The 17922-nt window shown below is 41.0% G+C and overlaps 2 protein-coding genes and 1 non-coding gene across 3 annotated transcripts in view; 2 read left to right on the forward strand and 1 right to left on the reverse strand.

The window, feature by feature from the left end:
* Positions 1 to 10665, forward strand: part of LOC138980253 (uncharacterized) — an 18364-nt gene extending 7699 nt beyond the window's left edge. The window contains exons 5-10 of the mRNA XM_070353101.1: positions 130 to 259; positions 3434 to 3555; positions 5508 to 5552; positions 6315 to 6560; positions 7268 to 7461; positions 9836 to 10665. Coding sequence (XP_070209202.1) covers positions 130 to 259; positions 3434 to 3555; positions 5508 to 5552; positions 6315 to 6560; positions 7268 to 7461; positions 9836 to 9841 — 743 coding nt within the window. The 3' untranslated portion in view covers positions 9842 to 10665. The remainder of the gene's footprint in view (positions 1 to 129; positions 260 to 3433; positions 3556 to 5507; positions 5553 to 6314; positions 6561 to 7267; positions 7462 to 9835) is intronic.
* An 849-nt stretch (positions 10666 to 11514) lies between these two features.
* On the reverse strand, positions 11515 to 16212 carry LOC138980895 (activator of basal transcription 1-like). Its single transcript, XM_070353763.1, has 4 exons — positions 15784 to 16212; positions 13780 to 13886; positions 13186 to 13329; positions 11515 to 11848 (listed from the first exon to the last, which is right to left on the reverse strand). The coding sequence occupies exons 1-4, from the start codon at positions 16136 to 16138 to the stop codon at positions 11522 to 11524; spliced, it is 933 nt and encodes a 310-aa protein (XP_070209864.1). The 5' UTR covers positions 16139 to 16212; the 3' UTR covers positions 11515 to 11521.
* Positions 16213 to 16610: 398 nt separating this feature from the next.
* Trnay-gua (transfer RNA tyrosine (anticodon GUA)) lies at positions 16611 to 16700 on the forward strand. The gene is given in 2 exon segments: positions 16611 to 16647; positions 16665 to 16700. It is a non-coding gene; the product is annotated as a tRNA-Tyr (tRNA).
* Positions 16701 to 17922: the final 1222 nt, after the last annotated feature.

The raw sequence follows: 17922 nt of genomic DNA on the forward strand, positions 1-17922 counted from the left end.
TGGGTGTCCTTTTATCACAGGTACCACTGTATTTTCATATTTAATGGGATGAAATACTGGAATTTTGTTGTCAATGCAAACACTGCAACTGTCAGCTCAACCACTGACTTATTATTTGTTGTTACATAGGTCATACGAAAGTGCCAGAGGACGACTACATTTTTGTGAAGAACATTCCAGACGAAGTTCCTGACAACATTCTGAAAGCCATCTTCCCTGAAGAAATGATCTATCGAAGTAAAGGGGAGAATAGCACAGGGTGAGCATGAGAGCAGTTTGTATTTGTGTGAGTGTGTGTGTGTGTATGTGTGTGTGTGTGTGTGTGTTGTGTGTGTTTTGTGTGTGCGTGTGTGTGTGTATGTGTGCGTGTGTGTGTGTATGTGTGTGGTTGTGTACGTGTGTGTAGCAGATAGGTACGGTAGGATAAAAGTGTTGAAATGTCTGCATGCATACAGTGTGTGTGTAGCAGATAGGTAGGATAAAAGTGTTGAAATGTCTGCATGCATACAGTGTGTGTGTAGCAGATAGCTAGGATAAAAGTGTTGAAATGTCTGCATGCATACAGTGTGTGTGTAGCAGATAGGTACGGTAGGATAAAAGTGTTGAAATGTCTGCATGCATACAGTGTGTGTGTAGCAGATAGGTACGGTAGGATAAAAGTGTTGAAATGTCTGCATGCATACAGTGTGTGTGCTGGTGTGTGCGCACATGTTTGTGTGTGCAGCAGATAAGTATGATGAAGGTGTGAAGTGATCATTTCTTCTTGAAAAGTGCTTCTCATTACCCTAAACCGACTTGAATACCTGCCACACAATCAGATATAGTTTACGTAGCTTTACGATTTCCGTACATTTCGAATCCGAAGTGGAAGGTTTTTTGTATTTTGTTTGTAAGTAAACAAACAGCGCTTAAAAGTGGGTTTAAATTGCAGCTTTGCGCACTATTAGTAATTTTTTTTTTTTTAAACTGAGATTTCAGTGTGAGTTGTCTCTGAGAATGCATAGTACATGTAATAAGAGGACACCTTTGGACAGGGTGGCCGAGTGGTAACGCACTTGCGCTCGGAAGCGAGAGGTTGCGAGTTCGACCCTGGGTCAGGGCGTTAGCAATTTTCTCCCCGCTTTCCTAACCTAGGTGGTGGGTTCAAGTGCTAGTCTTTCGAATGAGACGAAAAACCGAGGTCCCTTCGTTGTACACTACATTGGGGTGTGCACGTTAAAGATCCCACGATTGACAAAAGGCTCTGTCCTGGCAAAATTGTACAAGCATAGATAAAAATGTCCACCAAAATACCCGTGTGACTTGGAATAATAGGCCGTGAAAAGTAGGATATGCACCGAAATGGCTGCGATCTGCTGGCCGATGTGAATGCGTGATGAATTGTGTAAAAAAATTCCATCTCACACGGCATAAATAAATCCCTGCGCCTTGAATATGTGCGCGATATAAATTGCATAAAATAAAAATAAAAAATAAAATAAAAAAAATAAATCCCTGCGCTTAGAACTGTACCCACGGAATACGCGCGATATAAGCCTCATATTGATTGACCTTTGGGACCAGCCAAAAGTCTCCCTTCAACATAGGTGTCCTTCAACATAGGTGTCCTTCGACATAGGTGTCCCTTCAACATAGGTGTCCCTTCAACATAGGTGTCCTTCAACATAGGTGTCCTTCAATGACATATGATTTAGCGCAAGTTTATGGGACCAAACGATAATTGAAGATGTCCTTTACTGGGAGGGTATCCCCCCGCAGGTTAGGGGGAAGAAGGGGCAGGGATGTAGCTCAGTCGGTAGCGCGCTGGATTTGTATCCAGTTGGCCGCTGTCAGCGTGAGTTCGTCCCCACGTTCGGCGAGAGATTTATTTCTCAGAGTCAACTTTGTGTGCAGACTCTCCTCGGTGTCCGAACACCCCCGTTTGTACACGCAAGCACAAGACCAAGTGCGCACGAAAAAGATCCTGTAATCCATGTCAGAGTTCGGTGGGTTATAGAAACACGAAAATACCCAGCATGCTTCCTCCGAAAACGGCGTATGGCTGCCTAAATGGCGGGGTAAAAAACGGTCATACACGTAAAATTCCACTCGTGCAAAAAACACGAGTGTACGTGGGAGTTTCAGCCCACGAACGCAGAAGAAGAAGAAGAAGGGGAAAGAATTTACCCGATGCTCCCCAGTAAGAGGCGACTAACGGATTCTGTTTCTCCTTTTACCCTTGTTAAGTGTTTCTTGTATAGAATATAGTCAATGTTTGTAAAGATTTTAGTCAAGCAGTATGTAAGAAATGTTAAGTCCTTTGTACTGGAAACTTGCATTCTCCCAGTAAGGTCATTTGTCATCATTTTCACGAGTTTTCATTCACAAACACCTGGTAAATAAATCTCATGTTCCCCATGCAATAACTTGAGGTGGTGAATGGGTTTGAGCTTTCATGTGAAACGTGAATTGTCAAAGTAAAAGCCAATCAGGCTGATTGTTTGATGTGTGGAACCATCGTGGCTTTGGATTTGTGTTTCCGAGGACAACAATTGTAAGCATTCACTCTCAAAGACACAATCAATGTTGATAATTACCGCGGCGACTCATGGTCAATTTGCAACTTATCTCTGTAATCGCAAAATCCACAACGAAAAGTCATAAACACTTTAAAGAAAAGAAATATGCTCAACACTTACTGAATTCACAGGTATGATCGCAGCTCTGTACATTTTCAGGCTGGAAGAAAAGCGTCAACAAGCTACGTGTGACGTCACATACAAGTTTGACGTGTTATCTCGTGCTACTGTGACGATGCTTTGTGGCCCGGAGTTGGATTCTAAAAATTCGTCTCCCTGTGGGTTATTGTGCATTTTGTTGCACGACCAAAATGATGACAAAAACGATGTTTGGTAGCTTGTTGTCAGACCAGCACTTTGTTGTTGGTCCTCGGGGAGCATATCGCCTTTTGTCTCATATTTATCAACCGCGGCCTTCGGCCTTGGTCGATAAAGATGAAACAAAAGACGATATGGTCCCCTTAGACCAACAAAAAAGCTGGTCTGTCAACAAGCCACCAAACATCTTACAATATTGTACTACGTTGCAAGCCCCTGGAGCAATTTTTTGATTGGTGCTTTTGTGAACAAGAAACAATTAACAAGTGGCTCTATCCCATCTCCCCCCTTTCCCCGTCGCGATATAACCTTGAACGGTTGAAAACGACGTTAAACACCAAATAAAGAAAGAAAGAATTGGGAGGGACAGTTTTGCTAAAAATGAAAATAAAATCTTAGAGTAGATGTACATTCATTTTTAATTGATTAAATATTTATTCAGGTGTCCTTTTTTGGAGGGTGTCCTCTTATCAGGGAAGGAGAGAACTACGACTTAATTAAACAATCCTTTGAGTATGTATTTTTAATTGATTAATGATTTATACATTTATTTTTAGCACTGCAACATTCAACGTGCACTCCCTCCTTGGATCGCAAGTGTTCATGGAACTGTACGACGGGATTCTTGTGAATGCCAAAAAGCCTCTAGAAGTGTCTACGACTCTTTGCACTTTGTTGGGTAGGTTCATGGTTTTCTTGAGAATCTTATTAAAACTAAAAGTTGAATGAATAAAAAACCCAAGAATTTTAGGTTATTGGAACGTAAATATTTGGCAAAACAATTTTTATTGACTCACATGCGAAGCAAAAGTGAGTCTATGTACTCACCCGAGTCGTCCGTCCGTCCGGACGTCTGTCCGGAAAACTTTAACGTTGGATATTTCTTGGACACTATTCAGTCTATCAGTACCAAATTTGGCAAGATGGTGTATGATGACAAGGCCCCAAAAAACATACATAGCATCTTGACCTTGCTTCAAGGTCAAGGTCGCAGGGGCCATAAATGTTGCCTAAAAAACAGCTATTTTTCACATTTTCTCTGAAGTTTTTGAGATTGAATACCTCACCTATATATGATATATAGGGCAAAGTAAGCCCCATCTTTTGATACCAGTTTGGTTTACCTTGCTTCAAGGTCACAGGAGCTCTTCAAAGTTGGATTGTATACATATTTTGAAGTGACCTTGACCCTGAACTATGGAAGATAACTGTTTCAAACTTAAAAATTATGTGGGGCACATGTTATGCTTTCATCATGAGACACATTTGGTCACATATGATCAAGGTCAAGGTCACTTTGACCCTTATGAAATGTCAGGGTTCGTACAGAGTCCTTGAACCCTGGAAAACTCCTTGAAAATTGGAAAACCTTTTCCAGGCCTTGAAAAGTGCTTGAAAATAGAGTTTTGTTAAATAGTCATTGAAAAGTACTTGATTTTTCCAAATTGTTGCCCATACATTTCGTCAGCAGCTTGTCTTATTTAAAAAAAAAATGCAACCCCCTTTGTTTTCGTCAAATACAGTACACACATTTTGGGAGAATAAAAGATCGAGTGAAAACGAAAGCAGACGAACTAACTATTACTAGTCACCCGTAGTTGCTTCCCTTCCCGGAAGTTGGCAAGGGAAACAACTACGGAATGACTTGGTGCTTTGCATTAATTTGGGGAAAATCATGTCCTTGAAAAGCATTTATTTGGTCCTGGAAATGTCCTTGAAAACCCCTTGAATTGTATCAGCTCTGCCCTGCAGGAACCCTGTGACCATATCTCATGGTAGAAAGAGCCAATAAGCACCATTGTACTTCCTATGTCTTGAATTAACAGCTTTGTGTTGCATGACCTTGGATGACCTTGACCTTGGGTCAAGGTCACATGTATTTTGGTAGGAAAAATGTGTAAAGCAGTTCTTAGTGTATGATGTCATTGCTAGGTTTAGGTCAAGCATGTGAGTCATATGGGCTTTGCCCTTCTTGTTTTATTTACTAGTACATGTACGTCAACCCAACGGTCTTGTTAGTGGAGAGACAGGCAAACACTTATGATACAAGTAATGAACTTATCTTAGACTCCTTGGTGAAACTCGCTTGCAAGAAGCTGGCGAGGTCCATACTAACAAAATTTGATTTTGACTAATTTTCAAATATGAAACGCAGATGTGACCCGAAAAATAGAATCATTTTATAAAAGGAGCTTTTCAAATCATCCTTGAGAGCAAACGGTACTGAAAAAGATCTTTGGTACATGTGTGTATTACAATTTAGACACTGTTGAGTCCTAGAAGCTCAAAATGTAAACATCAGTAGATTTTGGTTGTTGTCGTGGGGTTTCAGCACAAAACTAGACAGTGTGTTGTGTGACTTGTGCTTCATTTTCGTGTAGCATGTCGAAAATAAGAAACAAACTGATGAAGAGTGCTTGATAGGGAAGCGGGGCAGCTGTGGTTGGTTTAAAACTGTCCAGCACATTTGTGTCTGTATTTGTGTGTGGTAGTTTGCTGCTGCTGTTTGCAAAGCTTTCTGTTTGATGTCTTTGACTTTGAATTGTTAATGTGTGTTGTGTTATTTTTTATGACAGATGTTCTCACACTATGCCTGAATTAGTGGAATGTTTCTGTCTTTTGGTTTTGCAGATGCCAAGAAGAAACATGTAGAGTCACACGAAAAACGTGCTCAAGGTATTGCATGGCTATTATGTTTCTCTCAGTATGTATCAGGCCACTTTGTTCAGATTGCGTCTTTGTTTTCATTGTCCTCGGTGCAAGTGAGCTGAATGTGAGCTGAATGTGAGCTGAATGTGAGCTGAATGTGAGCTGAATGTGAGCTGAATGTGAGCTGAATGTGAACTGAATGTGAGCTGAATGTGAGCTGAATGTGAACTGAATGTGAGCTGAATGTGAGCTGAATGTGAACTGAATGTGAGCTGCTGAATGTGAGCTGCTGAATGTGAGCTGCTGAATGTGAGCTGAATGTGAGCTGAATGTGAACTGAATGTGAGCTGAATGTGAGCTGAATGTGAGCTGAATGTGAGCTGAATGTGAACTGAATGTGAGCTGAATGTGAGCTGAATGTGAACTGAATGTGAGCTGAATGTGAGCTGAATGTGAGCTGCTGAGCTTTTATAAGACTGTCCAGTTTTATCCTAACTGTCCAATGTTTGTATGCATCCATGCTATTATCTACAAAGCTTTTAACTTTTTGGATATTAATTACTTTTACATTAACAGCTTTGAGTCCTATAAGTTTTAGCATTGTAAAAAACAAGGATACAAGGAAAACGTTTTTTGTTATGTGTGAAAAAGATCACCCGCTGTTAGATAAGGGTTTCTTGAACACTCAGGTTTGTTCAGTCATGAAACTCAAAATGGGAGTGGTATAAAGTCATCTTTGCATGTATGAATCTTATAAGTCATATATATCTCCTTTTTTTTTTTACACAGCCAATTTGGTGGAGGCAAGGGAGTCTGAAATATTGACAGAATACTTGAGTCGAACACCTACGACTTGGGGATACGACATGCATAACAGTCCAGCAGGACCAGTAAGGGGAGCACACCGAGGAATGCCATGGGGAGCAACTGGAGGCTTTGCAAGGGGAGTGAACAGAGAAAGACAACATGGAGTGGAGCAGGAATATAGGCAGCCAGGTCTGCAGAGAGGAATCGAGCAAGGAGGGTTCTGGGCAGGTAAGAAAGTGATCATATTCAGGAAATAGAGGATGTTTAAAAATAGACGCATTTGTATGGGTTGTGAAAGAGTGAATACCCCTGATTTTTACTCGGACAAACATTGGAGGGGCCAATCACTATAGCGAGCCCTATAGCGAGGGGTGTGTCGGAAACATGTGGACAGAAGCACATGTGATTTTATTTGTCAGAGGAAAAACCAAGGGTATTCTTTCGCAACCAATACAAACCCGACGGAGTTATGTCCAAAAATCGTCTATTACTCTATGGCAGGTTTTTATTTGCCTGGGAAGAGTTGTGGCCCCTTCAAATCAGTGAGGCAGACTATTCAGTCAAGTGATCATGTGTCACAGTAAATACTGAGCTGCCATGTGCATGTTATACAGTGCCCGCTAGATAGTGCCCTTATCTTTCCAAAATATGTTCGTCAGAGCTCATCATCATCATCATCATCATCATCATGTGAATTGCTTTTATCGAGGTTTAGGTTTTCCTTGCTTGCAGATTGCTTTTTTTATTTTCTGTTTTTTTGTTTGTTTGTTCATTTGTTTGTTTGCTTGCTTTTTTGTTTGTGATTTATAAGAATGTTGTATTACATGTAGATGTAAGGACAGGGTTAAAAAAAAAAAAAGGCGTAGTCTTACTCCTCTATTTCACCAAAATGTACTGTAACTGCATTTTCTAATATTTTCACCCAATCTTTGCAGTGCCAGAAAGAGGAAGTAAACCAAACGTACGTCAACATGTGACACAGTCAGGTAGAAATCGCAACATGGGGGGAGGATTCACGAGGGGTGAAGCTGCTTATGGCGATCCTTACAGCGTTCAACCCTTCCGCCATAGGCAGCCGGACAGGGATGACAGCTCAGAGGGCCGCATTCGGCCCAAACGGCAAAAAAGGGTAAGCTCACAGCTTGTTTAATAATAATAATAATAATGCAAACTTTTATAGCGCTATTCTAGAAAAATATCTACTCTTAGCGCTTTACAATACATACATCGACAAGCATACTATACACGCACAGGCAAAGAAACCGACCAAACATAACCAACAAACTATACATGCACAGGCAAAGAAAGCGACCAAACATACAATACACGCACAGGCAAGATAACGACCAAACATAAACAAACATACTATGACCAAACATAACCAACATACTATACGCGCGCAGGCAAAGAGAACAATCAGCACATGTAATAATTACTGACAACTAATAATGCAGGCATACAATGACAGTCCAATACACAGCCTAAGCACAAGAACCACAGTAGGAACTGTTTCCAGGAACAGTGTAATCCCCCCCCCGTCTTTTAGGAACTCCAGAAAAGTATGATAATGATGTCTTATAAGGGAGAGACTAGTCTTCTTCTTCTGCGTTCGTGGGCTGAAACTCCCACGTACACTCGTGGTTTTTTTTGCACGAGTGGAATTTTACTTGTATGACCGTTTTTTACCCCGCCATACGCCGTTTTCGGAGGAAGCATGCTGGGTAGTTTCGTGTTTCTATAACCCCCCGAACTCTGACATGGATGACAGGATCTTTTTCGTGCGCACTTGGTCTTGTGCTTGCGTGTACACACGGGGGATGTTCGGACACCGAGGCGCAAATAACCTAAAAAGGTTCCAAGCGGCGTAAAATTCCTGAGAGTCTGCACACAAAGTTGATTCTGAGAAATAAATCTCTCGCCGAACGTGGGGACGAACTCACGCTGACAGCGGCCAACTGGATACAAATCCAGCGCGCTACCGACTGAGCTACATCCCCGCCCCAGAGACTAGTCTTAAAATGGATGTAAATTAACAGACATTATGCAGGGCTTTTTACAGATCTCATCGTGCCTGTTATTAGATTTTAGTTTCCATTATTTTTTTGTATACATGTAGTTGTTTAGCAAAATCGACAAGCATGGTAAACTCATTATTTGACATGCTTGTTGATGGTCAGAAATGTGTGTGTTAAATGGAGGATGTAAAACATGAAGGCACAGGGTCTTTTGAAAATACATTGTACACTGTATTGTTAGGCCTTTTATTATACAGTGGAACCTCCCTTTTAAGACTTCCTCTCTTTTAAGATCTTACTTTGTCAGATATTCTTTTCATAGTCTGTAAGGCAAAAAAAAAAAAAAAAATAGTCTGTTTACGGTAACCCGACCGACCCTATTTTTTTTTGCGCGACCCTAGACTTTTTTTTGGCATTTGGGGGGGGGGAAAAAAAGCAAAATAACGTAAAAATATGGTTTTTTTGGGGAAAAAAAAAAAAAAATCCCGACCTACCGACCCTATTTTTTTGGCCTATGTTACCGTAAACAGACCTTTTTTCTTTTTTTTTGCCTAAATAATTTACAGAGACTATGAAAAGAAGATCTGACAAAGTAATGTTCAGGTCTTAAAAGAGAGAGTGTCTTAAAGGCGCAGTGCAGCTCACAGCCTTCGTTTTGCCTTTTTGTTGCAGCTGAGTGCATTTACAGTTCAAAAATCCTCCTATGGTAGTATATGTAGTAAAACAAACCCAAAACTACCCAACGACGACATCTGTGAAGCTCGACAATTTCTTGTTCACGCGAGTGCATAAATTAACCTAGTTATTACGTGGTGTTTGGTCGGAGTTCGATTCAACTGAGTGATTCCGGCCTCCATTTTGTTTTACACGAACTTATGATGACGTCTGACATAGTTTGCTTTAGTGACGTATCTTTTTGTGCATGATGTGGTGATCTACCTGATCTAAATTTAGATCCAAAAATAGGCCAAGACCAGCCGGGTCCGAGTACGGAATTAATTCGTAAAAAAAAATCGCAGTTCTTGACTCATTGGGTGCAAGTCAATGAAACTTGGTAGTTCTTCTAACGGATAGCTGCCTGAGGTATGACTAAAAAGCCCCAGGGGCTCCGTGCACCTGGATTTGACAAGTTCAGTACCTTTAAATTAGGGGGTCTTAAAAGGGGGGTTCCACTCATTTTAAAACTCGCTCCTTTTTAAGACCTGATTTTCTCAGATTTGTTGAGGCTTTAAAAGGGGGGTTCCACAGTATTTGAATGTTCATCTTTCTTGGTATTGTTGTTTTGTGTATGTGTTATGTTTTCTCTTTCATCTCTCTTGGTATCATTGTGTTTTTATATTCCGTCACTCTAAAGATGATTATGCACCCGCTAATGTATTATATGTTTTTTGTTGGATTCTGCACACAAGATGCAACATGTTTAGTTGCAAAGCAGGAACGATGTTCAAACACTCCATCATAAATAACATTTCTTTATCTCTTTGCCAGAAATGACAGAGTTTTCAAGCAAGTGCCAGGCTTGAAGCAGAGTGGTTCTGAGACCTGCAGATTGAATGCGGGACAACTTTGCCCACTGGATCTTTTCCAGTTGTACTCTGCTGGACCAGTTACGGAGGATTTTACAAAGCCCCACCTTCCCCTCTGGACTTGTCAATTATTTACTATGACCATCAATGACCGACTGTTTTAAATTAAGACTAGAACTCACCTTTGGACAGTTGATACATTGCATAGCTAGAAAGAGGACTTGTTTCATTTTGTCGTTGGCTGGTCAGTCGGCATCGAAAGAGTGTTTGGCCAGCCCAGTATGACTTGCTAAGTCCTAGTCAGCACAGACCTGGGAACCCATACGATTTGGTCAGATTTTGTACGCATGATTGTCCAGAATAGGATCAGTAAGGTCAGTGAAAAAAAAATACGATAAGAATAATTCCTAGACTACTTTTCCTCACAAGTGATTAACAGTGCGACGGACACGTGTGAAGCATGGATGTTCAAATTTTGTGTGGGGTACGCTCAATTTTTCTGTTAATACAGTATACACCAAGATTGTTTCAGAATACTCCAAGTGCAAAACAGTGTTCCCATGTCTGTCACCAGTGCTTGATCAGCATAGTGAGGTTGTCTTTTAGCATTGCAAGCTCTCATGAGTTTGTACTGATGTTATCACTGCTAAGGAGCCTTGAAAACCCAGACTGCATGTGCAAGCGTAAACAAAATTTGGTTGAGTGTTACGGTGCGTGCTATTTGGATGGATGGTCCCATTTACTCACACGGTCATCTACTGGGAATAATAATTCAATAAATAAGAAAAGTTCCTCGAAAGTGCTGTTTGTTATATCAGTGGTTATATTTGTTTGGGTACTTCATATGTATGTGTTGGTGAGAAAGAGAGTTTTCAATGAAACCAATTATGTACATATTTTTGGTTACAAGAGAGTGCTGTTTGTTGCTTAATGCGGCTTTTTAAAATTTGTGTACATTGTGCATGCGTTGGTTTGAGAGGAAAATTTCAGCCAGGTAAGCAGGGACCGTGAAATATGGATAACTTTTTATACAACCACACTCCGTCTCTCTCACACAATCACTCCCCGCAATAAAAAGAAAAAGAAAAGGCAAAGCAAATGCTTCAGATTTATACCTCAAATTATTTACCGAAATCACTTTTTTCACCAAGTTAGGTCTCAGCTGTTTTGGACAGACCAGGTTTTTGACTTAAAATGTTCAAAATCACGGACATAGCAGCCATCCCTTCTTTCTTCACCTGTCTTTTTGCCCCCCCTCCCCGTTTTAAATCCATGGGATTTCAATTCAACTATTCACTCAAATTTGAAAACGCAAAAGACATAATCTCGAACACCCCTCACACCACAGACATCCTACTCACAAATACATGTACTCCCTTTCACAACCCCACACTCCGACATGTATACCTCTTTCAGACACACACATAAATATCCCTCTCTTACACACACCCCAGCTCACTAACATTACCCTCTTACAATCCCCCCTCCACAAACACTCCTACCTCTCCCACCAACACATACAGAGTGATAAACCCCTGACCTCCCCCCCCCCCCCCCCCCCCCCCTTCCAACCCTAATCACTGTCAAGGCCCACCCCTACCAATATACACACAGAGTGATACCCCCCCCCCCCCCTCCAACAACTCTGTTACTGTGAAGCCCCTCCCCCACCAAACAATTTGTGAAGAAGTGATTTGTTAGCAGCAAGAGAAAGAGCGCCAACAGCATGATCACAATCTGGTCGATGAACGCTCTTTTTCGTTCGCTGCCTCACTCTCTTTGTTTTTCCGCCTTCACTTTCGGGGTCATGTTTCCGTTTCCTTGCCAGGATCTCCTCCTCTGTCTCTCGTTGCCTGATTATGAAGGTTTGCTTCTCGGCCACCTCTTCCCCTCTTTTAAGCTTTCGCTCATCCGTGTTTTTCATCGTCTTGCTTCTCTTGAAGTTTTCTTGGTGGAAGCTTGACTCTCGCTTGATCTGGAAACGCACAAGACATCCTCATTAACATAGCTTACATCTTTACTTTCTAAATCCTGAAATCAGTCTTTGTTGATGTGTTCGACACTTAGATTTAAGTGTATCTTGCCAATTTGTTTTTTAATCCTACCACCTGGGCAGCTACATGGTATCTTCAGAGGTCTGTGCAGGAACAGCTGGACATGACAGTAACAATACCATGGTCTACTCCTGAATGTTGATAAGCTCTTTTCCACAGTTTAGTTCTGTAGTTAAGAAGCAGTCTTGTTCTGATGCTTTATCACCGACACACACACAGACACACTCTCTACCTGTTCCTCTCACACATGACAACGTAGACCGTTGAAACCCCTTTTCAACCACACCCTTTAAGATCTTGCTTTTTCAGCCTTCTGTTCATAACCTTTGTAAAATTAACCTCCATTTAATTTACTTCCTTTTTACATTTAGTCAAGTTATGACTAAATGTTTTAACATAGAGGGGGGAATCGAGACGAGGGTCGTGGTGTATGTGTGCGTGTGTCTGTGTGTGTAGAGCGATTCAGAGTAAACTACTGGACCGATCTTTATGAAATTTGACATGAGAGTTCCTGGGTATGATAACCCCGGATTTTTTTTCTTTTTTTTTCGATAAATGTCTTTGATGACGTCATATCCGGCTTTTTGTAAAAGTTGAGGCGGCACTGTCACACCCTCATTTTTCAATCAAATTGATTGAAATTTTGGCCAAGCAATCTTCGACGAAGGCCGGACTTCGGTATTGCATTTCAGCTTGGTGGCTTAAAAATTAATTGATGACTTTGGTCATTAAAAATCTGAAAATTGTAAAAAAAATTAAAAAAAATTATAAAACGATCCAAATTTACGTTCATCTTATTCTTCATCATTTCCTGATTCCAAAAACATATAAATATGTTATATTTGGATTAAAAACAAGCTCTGAAATTTAAAAATATAAAAATTATGATCAAAATTAAATTTCCGAAATCAATTTAAAAACTTTCATCTAATTCCTTGTCGTTTCCTGATTCCAAAAACATATAGATATGATATGTTTGGATTAAAAACACGCTCAGAAAGTTAAAACGAAGAGATGTGCAGTAAAGCGTGCTATGAAGCACAGAGCAATTACCGCTACCGCGCCAAACAGGCTCGTCACTTTCACTGCCTTTTGCACTAGCGGCGGACTACGTTCAGGTTCATTCTGTGAGTTCCACAGCTTGACTAAATGTAGTAATTTCGCCTAACGCTACTTGTTAAGATTTGAGTTTCTCAGTTTTTTGGAGTTCTTACAAGGGGGAGGGGTCTATTGTTCAAGTGGAAATGTGCAAGCTTACCTGCGAGATTTCAGCTCGCAAACGCTGTTCGTGGACTGCTCGCTCGTAAGCCAGACGCTCATTCAGGTGTGCCCACTGGAACTTGGGCAGGTACTTGATGTTCCAAATGTCTGCCCACCAAGGATTCTTCCGCCTCCCACCAACCTGCAATCAATGAATAACATTCAACGCACATGCAAATAGGGACATACACACAAACACGCTCACAAGGGAGGATGTGAGATGAGAGCAGATAGACAACTATGACACAGAGAACGTAAATCATAAACAAATCTGCTTGCAGTGTCAACAGCAGATAGAAGCAACTGGGATGTGGTCCCTCCATTTCCCATAACATCATAAACAATGAAGGATGATTTTTGAAATATAAATGTGAGAGGACAGCACGTTTCACCCTGCAGTCCAGACTGACGATCTAACAGCGAACGACAAGAAGAAGAAGAAGAAATACAAATGTGAAGGTACCACCACAAGTCAAAAGTTTTAGACCAAAACAGTGAAGAAAGACAGAAGAAAAGACAAAGTAAGATCCCCCACCTTTTTCATTCTTTCAATATTAATATTAGCAAGCACTGCTAATCCAGTTTCGTCTACCTGTGTATTGTTGAGCAAAGCTGCAACTTCTTTGGCGACCTGCTTGTCATGAAACTCCACCCATCCCTCTGTGAAGACCTGCTTGTATTTCTGGAACGGTGCCTTCTCTGAACAAGCACACAAAAAAGAAAATTGATACCAGGGACAAAGCATGCAGAATTAGCTTATAAATTAAATATAAATATTGTACACAAACACAAGGAACCTTCATAATATCGCATACGAGCACACAGCAAAATCGTCCATATCGATCGTGACGAAACGCTTGTACCATCATTTTTTTAAGGTCTTAAAACAGAGGTGTGACCAGGGTTTAACCTGGGAGAAAAAGGCAATGGGACATTTGTCCCCCTCAAACAAATTCCGATGGGACATAGTCGAAGGCAAGAAGCACCAAAGAGGCCTGTACGCGTTTTGAGCAAAGATGCAAAATGGTGCAATTTGAGAATTAGCCGCTATATCGTGTTATCTCTGTATTTGCGTGCGTGTGTGTGTTTAATCCGATGTAAAGTGTACATTTGATGGCGCAGTGGTACGTAATCTCAATGCGCCCTTTGACAAACTGAAGGGAATTGTGATGGGACATTTTCAGATTTAATACGCCAATGGCGCACTAGTAAATGAAACCCTGTGTGACTTATTGACAGTATCACAATGTAACCATTTATTTAAATTTAATGGTTAAAACTTTAGGCCCCCCCCCCCAAAAAATAGGTGTGGTTACGGTAACCCAACCTACCTTATTTTTAGGGGCCGACCCTATAACTTTTTAGTACATATATATATGTAAAAAAAAACCCAAAAAAAACACACAAGAAAACGAGTGCAGAAAACGCAATGAAAGCGAAAGCTCTCGAGTCGCACACTTATTTCCCTGTCAAGTAGGTTTAATTTGTACACATTAGAAAAAAAAGTTTAAAAAAAAAAAGTGATTGCCTATACCTACCTACCCTATTTTTTTTGGCTATGTTACCTTAAAGGCATATGTACTCGATGACTATACACGCTAATTGCTTTACCAACAGCTGGAGACATGCTAAATTAAGTTCCCTGCAAAATATTGTGGTCTAGGACCCCTTAAATGTTGAGATATGTTAATTTTCATTTTGATCTGGATCGTCCTATTTATAGATTTGGCAACACATGTAACGTTGATGCAAGGGAGCTAACACCGCGGCTTTGTTGACATCCTCACTTTTTCAGAGGCTAGAACAAGCTGTAATGCATGTATTATGGTCCGCGCATGGTGACATATCGTCATTATATGGTCTTATGGTGCGTTTGACATCGATTATGGGCAAACTACACTTTGTAAACACGGGAGCGCGTACATATGCCTTTAACCACACCTATTTTTTTTTCCCCCATAGTTTCTTCAACTCATGATGCATCAAAAGAGCTAATTTTTTGTTAAATCTCACTATAGCCATCTTGTCAGCATATTGTACCCCAATTTAGTTACTGCGGCGTGATATATATATATATAACAAACCTTTGGCCTGATTTATGTAATTAGGCGACCTGACTAACTAATCCTCAAAACTGATACCAGTAAGTTCGTCACACGGTAGATTCGTCACCGGTCCCCGGTAATTTCGCCACAGTAACTTCGCCACAGTAGTCCGAGCGCGGCTGTTATGTAATGGTAATACAACCTTGCACCTCCCCCCCCCTCTTCCCCTCTCTCTCTATTGTTTATTCTCTCTCTCTCTCTCTCTCTTGAAAATGTGAATCTTGAATCTCTCCCACAATTCAAACATCTGAAAGCATAAGCTCTAAGCATAAACACCCGCCCACCCTGCCGGTAACTTCGTCACCCGTGACGAATCTACCGTGTGACGAACTTACTGGTAGGGCCTAGCCCTCAAAACTGATACCAAAATATCCTTTATCAAAACACAAGAAAAGTTAGCGAGATGCTTAGAAAAGAAATTTGAATTAATGCACAAGAACTTCCGTGAATTTACAACGCTAAAGTTCAAAAATACCCGGAGTTATATTTACCATCTGGCTGCAGAAAGATGTTTCCAGTTTCTCCATATTTTGCCATCTCTTCTCGAAGACGTTTCACATTCATCGACTGAGGGATGCAACTCAAGTACACGACACCGCGTTTGGTTTTCTTCTTTCCTTTCTCTTTTGACTTGCCCGTTATTTTAGTTTTCTCGTCTCTATTCTTTAACTTTATGTCTCTTTCCTCCACGTTTGTAGTTTTGATTTCCGTTGTTTCCTCCGTCTCCGATTCCTCGAAGTTTGTGTCTTTTTCCTCCACGTTTGTAGTTTTTACTTCCGTTGTTTTCTCCGTCTCCGATTCCTCGAAGTTTGTTGAAGTTTCTTGATGTTCGTCGTCTGAATCCATTTTGTTGTGTGGAGTGGAACCCAAAACAACGTGTTGTGAAAGTACTGTCGTTGGAGTAGTTTCCCTTGAGTTTCCGGCTTTGTGCCAGACTGAGAGCAGAAATGAAACTCAATATCTATAACGCATCTATCAGCCTACTTTTCTTCACACACAGAGAAAAGGGGACACACTTTTTTATATAAATAGCTGTGTATTATAATTACACCTTTTTTTCCCTGCCATATGAGGTCATGACACTTTTGAAATATTTTCTTTGCATGCATTCCTGTTGAAAGACACAAATCAACCCACGTGCCGATGTCTTTTGATAACATATATTCAAATAGAAAAACAACAGTTTAACAGCTTACGCCGTGAAATGTTAATCCGCATTATTAACAACAACATAAGCAAAAGAGAGAACAGAAACAGTCATTTTACCAAATGATGGAGCATTGTGATTATATTATAATAATCGTGCACATGATTTCATCCCGTGATAGCTCAGTTGGTAGAGCGGAGGACTGTAGAGGCAAAGTCGCAAGCGATCCTTAGGTCACTGGTTCGAATCCGGTTCGCGGGATGCTATTTTTTTTCCCGCTCGCCTTTTCTTCCTGCTATTTGTTATGCTCCTATACCAAAGAATATAATTAGATAATTATGTCGTTCATTTTTTGTTGAATGTGATTTTGTTTTATTTCATCAATGTTATCATGAATTAATGACTAAATGTATCTGTTTGTTCGACGATAATTGCCACATTTTGAATCTCAGAATTAAGTGGATGTGGTGTCAAGCAATTTAGTGCCTCGCCTGAACCCAAAAGTAGGTATAACCAACTGTTTTTTTCAAATTAGTCATGCATTGATTTTTGTTAAATCTGCACTCTAAAACTATCTTTTTGAAGTTGACATTCATTCAAATAAAAAGGAATAATGGCCTTTTTAAAAAATAAATTAGATTTTTTTTTTTAAAGAGAGGTAGTGCACCACGAAAAGAGTGTTCGCTCAAAACAGGGACACGCCTTTTTCTAGAAAAAAAAGGTACACTTCATGAAAGAAAGTTGTAAAGAAAGTTTGACACAATGAATGATTCGTGATCAGGAAAACTGTGAAGTGCACCAAATTTCTTTCAATGTGTCTAGTTTTCAAAATGGTTCTTTTTGATATCAGGGGCGGATTAGGACGGGGGGGGGGGGGGGGGGGGGGGGGGGGGGGGGGGTTGGGGGGGGGGGGCCCCCCCCCGGCTGTCAAGAAAAAAAAGAAAAAAATTAATACTAACGTTAAAAGAATAATGAGTGGCTGCTGACACCAGTTGATCATGTTTAAAATCAAGGATAAGCCATAAGTTGTTCATAAAATAGCTAAACCTCTTCAGCTTCTGGGGGGGGGGGGGGGGGCGAAGCCCCCCACACCCCCCCAACGGGGCCTTGCCCATGTACCCCACAAGGGATCAACCCCTAGACCCCAGGTTGTAACCCCCCCCCCCCCTCTGGCTTAACTGCTCCGCCCCTGAATATGATCACAGACGGGCCCTGTGGCGGGGTGGTAAGACGTCGGCCGCTTAATAGGAAGGTCGAGGGTTCGAATCCCGGCCGCGGCCGCCTGGTGGGTTAAGTGTGGAGATTTTTCCGATCTCCCAGGTCAACTTATGTGCAGACCTGCTAGTGGCTTATCCCAAGTGCGCACGGAAAAGATCCTGTAATCCATGTCAGAGTTCGGTGGGTTATAGAAACACGACTCAAAATACCCAGCAAGCTTCCTCCGACTGTCATGCTCTCATTTTTCAACCAAATTGGTTGAAAT

This window comes from Littorina saxatilis, linkage group LG11, assembly GCF_037325665.1.
Source record: "Littorina saxatilis isolate snail1 linkage group LG11, US_GU_Lsax_2.0, whole genome shotgun sequence".
Classification (NCBI taxonomy): Eukaryota; Metazoa; Mollusca; class Gastropoda; order Littorinimorpha; family Littorinidae; genus Littorina; species Littorina saxatilis.